Source organism: Primulina huaijiensis, unplaced genomic scaffold (assembly GCF_012295235.1).
Source record: "Primulina huaijiensis isolate GDHJ02 unplaced genomic scaffold, ASM1229523v2 scaffold208142, whole genome shotgun sequence".
Lineage (NCBI taxonomy): Eukaryota > Viridiplantae > Streptophyta > Magnoliopsida > Lamiales > Gesneriaceae > Primulina > Primulina huaijiensis.
In genome coordinates this window covers 1-6,181 of record NW_027355151.1, presented here as the reverse complement: position 1 = coordinate 6,181, position 6,181 = coordinate 1, and the positions used below count along the sequence as shown (strand labels likewise).

The following is a 6,181-nucleotide window of genomic DNA, read 5'->3' as shown; positions in this document are numbered from 1 at the left end:
ATCTTTAGTTTGACAGAGAAAATTGCCATCAAAAGCATATCTATGAGGAGAAACAAGTTAATCAAATTGTTTCAAGCATATTTACGTAAAAAGTCAACAAAGTAACTATTTCTCACCCGGTAGCTTTAACTTATCATGTAAAATGGAGAAAAGCCTCTTTTTCCATCTGCTGGTTGATTCCGGAAGTTGAAATTTCTGCATGAACAGAAAGTAGATTAGATTATTCGCACGTTTAGTCATTACAGAATGAGATTCCAAAATCACTTAAAACTGACTAGATCTTCATTTTCATCGTCATCAAAATTGTCCCGAATAAGCTTTGAAGGTGGCTTGGGTTTGATGGCAACAATAATTGATTCTGAAAATCAGCATTATGCGACCTTGTCAGAAATATAATACTCCAATAATAGTAGAAAATATTTTGCAAAATGTGAACAAGGAAATCCAGCATAATATTATGAGCATGAGGCTTCGAGAGAACAAACATGGTCAGTAGAAATCATTTGTGGGACTAGTTCAAGTGAACTTGTAGAAATTTTGAGCTGTATTCAAAATAGATATCATAAGATGATAAAAAGAATAGAATAAAAAATATCATAAGGCTGAATACCAGACTACAACTAAATCAAGAATCGGTGAACATGGAAAACTACATTCCCCATTCAGTTGAATTTTAGACAATCAATAAAATGTACCGCTAGTACAAAATAGAGAAAAAGTTAACAAACTTTTAAACTGATGGAATCAGGCTTTTAAGAAGTTTAAATGGTAAGTGAATAAGGCACTGCTTCAACATATTCAGTTTTATTAGAAGGAAAATTAAAATTAGTATTTCAAGCTTGCACAAATAATAGGAGATCTTGGCACTGGGAAAAATATTCATTACCGCAACAATATACCTAACAGCCAAACAATAAGATTCAGCTCTCTGTTCTGAATTGTTTGTTTGAAAGACAATCTAGGAAGTAAAAAGATGCTTTCTTTTTCATTGATCACTGTAAGTTGTAGGAACATAATGCAGAATCAAGTAAACATGGACAACTTGGGTTACGACAATATACTGGATCTCATCATGGATGGAGTTTTGGGGAAAACATATTTTGAAACATGTCATCTTACTATGGTTGGTATTGTCGAGGAAAACAAAATTTCATGTCTACATTACCGAGCAAAATAATGAACTCATTTCTTTGAAATAATCAACGACCACACACAAACCATACAAAACATGACTTTGTGTAACTCAAAACAGAGAAAGATGCAACATACAATACCAATTCTAACAAATAACAATTAAAGACCATACCTCCGTTTTGGAATTGGACTGATAGATCATCACCATTAGCTTTGTCACTCAGAACATTTCCTCGAAAAATAAGCTTTATCTCTTCGATGGGTTTGAGACTATTTCCAGCAATCAATTTTCTCAATTCTCGAACCTAGTTGTCATGAATCACAAGTAAATCATCTTACATATTACACAATAAAAATACTCTTAATAGATAGATTGAAAGAGAGTGAGCGAGAGGGAAACAAACTAAGTTAACAAGAAAATAATAGTAAACTTCTTCATCAATTGACAAAATGACACAAAAATTATTCTTTATAAAATATGCACACCGTCCTTTTAAAAAAACATTGAGTACTAATGATGAACTTAAATTTGTCGGTTTTCCACCTATTGGCATATCGCATCATGTGATCATCAAATGAAACATAATTGATCCCACTGAATAAACAGTCGTGAAAGCGATTATGGTGATCTAATTGATTAATTTCAAGGAAAAGCTCATCCTTTAATCAAATGACATGTGCATGGCGTCCACTAATACAATAACTAATATGTATAATTATAAATAGAACTCATGAAGATTTGAATTAAGTGAAACATCGTACAGCACATTCCAAGTCCCAAAGCTTCTCCATTTCCATGATTCGGATCATACTCGCTCAAATCTAAAAAAGCCTTGCTTCCTGGCAATATTTTACTTGAACATGCAATCACCGTAAAATAAAGGAAGAGGATTACTGAATAAATTCAACTACGCACGATTATTCAAGTAATAGGCAAAATACTTCATCAAAGCATCTGAAAGACATTTATCCAGCTTTGGTTATACAATGACATAAATCGCTCTGATCAATTCACTCAAATCAACGCCACGATATCTTCCTGAGCACTGGTTTCCTCGGGAAAAAATAATCAATTCATCCAATGCTATAAACTTCAAATCAGCTAATAAAATAATCAGAATTAGAGAGAAAATTTTATAAAGGAATTAAATTCAGAAGGTGATAGCCGTACTTTTATAGTAGAAGGGAGCGCCAGGCGAGAAGGAGGGGAAGGACCGATGGTCCTAACAGTGATCTCAACCACGCCGCCTTCGTTCTCCGATGCGTTCCCTGGTTTGAGATCCGCCATTAATCTCCACTCTCGTGTCTTAATCGTCTGTAATTTAGGCTCAAAAAGAAAAAGTCCTAATTAAAAAATCATAGAGTAGGTCTAAAATAGACGTGCGACTGTCGACCCCGTATATAGACAGTCTCGTCGATTCTGGGATTTATATCTGTAATATGTATTGAACTAATTATATTGATAATCAAAAATATGAATAAGATCGGATCGAATAGAAGATTTGTCATATAAAATTGACACGTGAGACGATCTCATCAGAGTTTTTATGTAAAAAAATAATTACAAAAATTTTTGTTAGATCATCTCGCGAGACAATTTTATGAGACGGATCTCCAATCCGACTCAATTCATGAAAATATCATTTTTATACTAAAAATATTATTTTTCAAGATAAAGATATCTACTCAAAAATAATATTTTTTTAATAAATCATGACGTCAATAACCTATGAGTTTTTATGATAATTATATCATTAGAAAATATTATTTACACTAAAAATTGTTAATCACACTTCATTTCACCTAATAATTTCATAAACTGAGATTATTATCCTTACATTGTTATTTTCTATTTTTGTCAAGACAATTGATCTATATATATACGATAAATACATGAAAAAATAATCAATTTTCTTTTAATAAAATTTATTTTCAAATTAGAAAACCTTTTATATCATAAACTAAAGGTGTGATTATTTTTTATATTTAAAAAAAAGGTAATCAAGTCACGCTTTCAAAAAAGAGATTGAAAAAGGGAAGATATGCAATGATCTATCTGAATGGCTGAATCAACTTTTCTTACGGAGAAGTCTCCAAAATTTTCTAGCCACTCGATACTCGGAAAATACACGACCTGAATAAACTTTTCTTACGAAGAGAAGATGAAGATATCATTGAAACTCGACGACGATCGCCACCGCCAAAGCCACCGTCATCTGCCACTTCTCCTCCGTACCAAGATACCCATCTCAATCTTCAATCTACCGTTTTTTTCTCATTTCAGCACCTCCACAACTAACCCTTCACAGCTCTCACTGGCTCTTTCGACCAATTTCTCCACCGGTCCATCCCTGAAACTCTCCTACGCAACCGCCGCCACCTCCTCCGCCTCCGCCGTTGCTCCTCCTCTGACTCTCACTCTTAAGTCAGGCACCGGCCTATTCGGTTCCCCCAATGACTCCCCGCTTAACATCTCCGCTCAATTCTCTTTCAACCCTTCTAATCCCAACAACCCAAACCCCACTTTCTGTCTGTACTTCAAACCACAACTGGGCTCTTTTTCTCTCCGCAAATCCACCTTCTCACATTCGAAACCCGATCTCAGCAGCTGCGGCTCCAGTACTGATAATAGTTTTGACTCCAATTCATTCGATTTTGTGCCGTTAGAGAGACCGACTATTGGTGTCAAGGATTCTTCGGTCGGAGAAAATGAAAAAAATTCAATCTTTAAAGGGATACAACTCGCCGCGGCGACCCAAATGACGGTAGCCAAGAGGGTAGCGCTGAGTTTCAGATGGTCGATGGAATTTCCAGAGGAAAACTCAGCAATCACGATGCCGGTCTTAAGAATCAAGAAAATCGGTATTCAAAGGATACCGGATAATCATGTTTTGAAGGTGGAACGTGATGAAACGGTTGCAAGAAGAGATGACAGTGAGAGAGAATTAGAGTTATTGAAAGGCGCTTGCTCTTGGATGAAAAAGGAGTTGACTGACTTAACAAGAGTTAACAAGGAGATGCAATGTGAGTTGGAAGAAATCAAACTGAGGAACTCTGAAAGTTTTGAATTAAAGGGCATTCAAAAGCAGGATAATACTTCAACTCCCGGATTCGAGCAGTCGAGGCGCAGGAGGGGCAATGGGGTCGAAGAGAATGTCAATGTAGGCTGGAAAAAAGAAGAGAAGCAGAAGAACAATGATAAGAGGCCAGGCATAGACGTCGAGAGCGAATTGCAGAAGGCTATAATGGAAGCTGCAGCTGCTTCCCACTAATGACAAGAGTCGGTAAGAAAATGTATGTATAACTGAGATTGGTGAGTTTCTTTTTGGGATCACATGTTGAGTAAAAGTTACGAGTCTTGTTTAGTGATCCGCTGTTGAGTATCCACTGGGGTCTGAGAGTGGTTAAATACTGGTATAACATCATCCTATGATTTGAAGTTTTGAACTGTCTCGAATTCTTGAACTTCGTACTGGCTGTGATTATTTACTTGCACGAAATTTTGTTTTTCCACCCCATTTGATCCCAGTCATCCAAGGAAAACCTAGTGTATCTTTATGATTTGTAAGCTACCATTTTCTCTCTATTGTTACCGTTTTAACACAAATTTGACATGAATATGAAAAAAGTGATGAACTAAACGTTGAGTATTTGCCAAGTAAATTGTAAAGAAATCGTTTTGATTCACGACTTTTCTTCAGCTTTGCCATAGATTGAGGCCCAAATGAACTCTGCTTGTTATGCATTACCTTTGGTGCAGCCTCGTTGAGTCGGATATTGAAATTGATCTGGAAGATTGAAGGAAATATGATATGTCTCACCCAAGCTTCTCTAAACAAGCTTGACGCTTATCAAACTTCACAAGCGGATTTATAACGAGAATAACCTGAAGTGTGACGAAGTGTCGAGATCAAGCTTCAAGTTTCACAAATTATATAGTAAAACTTGTATTGTGTTAAGTGTTCTCTCTTAGTCGGCAAAAAAAGAATGATACCAGAGAAATTTTATTTCGATGTTTGGGTTTTTTTTAAAATATATTATTAAATATTTATTTTTTAAAATGAAATTTAATTTAAGAGTTAAAATGTATTATGAAATTGAAAAAGTAACTTAAATTTTATTATAAAAAATTTTTCACGTTTTTTACATGATTAATATGATGGTGAACAAAAAAACTCTTGACGTTTAACATTTGTTTTTTGCTTGAGGCGTCGCAAAAACTCTTGGGTTAGCTATTTTTACCGTACACTTAAAATTTGAACTTAAAAAATACATTATTTGAGTTTTGGGTATTCATGCATAACAAGAGCCCGGGTTGTGAACGTACGCTATGATTTGAAATTAATCTCGGTGCATGTATATCTTTGGGCGGATAAATCATTTTACCAATGGATTGAAATGTCGTAAGTGGTGATTATTTGCTTACATGAATGGTGGCACAATCTTGTCAGTGCTAAAGGTCCAGCTGATATTCAGATGGCACCAATGGTTATGTGGATCATTTGGCATAACCACAATGACATCTTGTGGAATGGGAAGTGCACTCTATTGATCTTTTCCTCTGCATCAACGTATTGACACCAGGCAATATATGAATTTCCATGAAAAAGACACTCAAATCTTGAAAACATGATTTAAACAATGAGGAAACAAAAACCAAGTACGCCTCAGATAGTCGATCTAACATCAAAACAAATGTTCAGACGGTAATTCCAGATATAATCAACCAAATAATCCTCATCGGCCTCCGTTTAAAACACCGTTTTCAAGTTCAACTGACTGTAATCGCACAAATCGGCTCCGGAGACGAACTGAAAACAATCGATCGACGGATTCCTATCAACATGCGAAAAAGTAAATTGATTTCGGCCCAATCAAAGCATCGCTTATCATTGCCGATATTCAGCTGTAAGCGACGTGGCTTGGACCATGAACGAAAAATCACAAAAAGCACAGTAAAAAAATAAGGGTACAAATATTTCACTAAAATGTCTTGGAAAGGAAGCATCAGTTCTCCAAGGTGATTTAGCATCAATAATTCATATTT

The 6,181-nt window shown here is 35.4% G+C and overlaps 1 protein-coding gene and 2 non-coding genes across 3 annotated transcripts; all 3 read right to left on the bottom strand.

The window, feature by feature from the left end:
* Window positions 1-5: 5 nt before the first annotated feature.
* On the bottom strand, window positions 6-2,525 carry LOC140966861 (uncharacterized; the record flags this gene model as incomplete). The annotated part of the gene is made up of 5 exons (XM_073427139.1): window positions 2,306-2,525; window positions 1,307-1,439; window positions 276-358; window positions 117-195; window positions 6-40 (listed from the first exon to the last, which is right to left on the bottom strand). Coding segments are annotated over exons 1-5 (447 nt in total), but the record flags the coding sequence as incomplete, so codon positions are not given.
* Window positions 2,526-5,793: 3,268 nt separating this feature from the next.
* On the bottom strand, window positions 5,794-5,881 carry LOC140966862 (small nucleolar RNA snoR77Y). Its single transcript, XR_012173449.1, has one exon. It is a non-coding gene; the product is annotated as a small nucleolar RNA snoR77Y (small nucleolar RNA).
* A 30-nt stretch (window positions 5,882-5,911) lies between these two features.
* LOC140966863 (small nucleolar RNA snoR2/U65) lies at window positions 5,912-6,063 on the bottom strand. Its single transcript, XR_012173451.1, has one exon. It is a non-coding gene; the product is annotated as a small nucleolar RNA snoR2/U65 (small nucleolar RNA).
* Window positions 6,064-6,181: the final 118 nt, after the last annotated feature.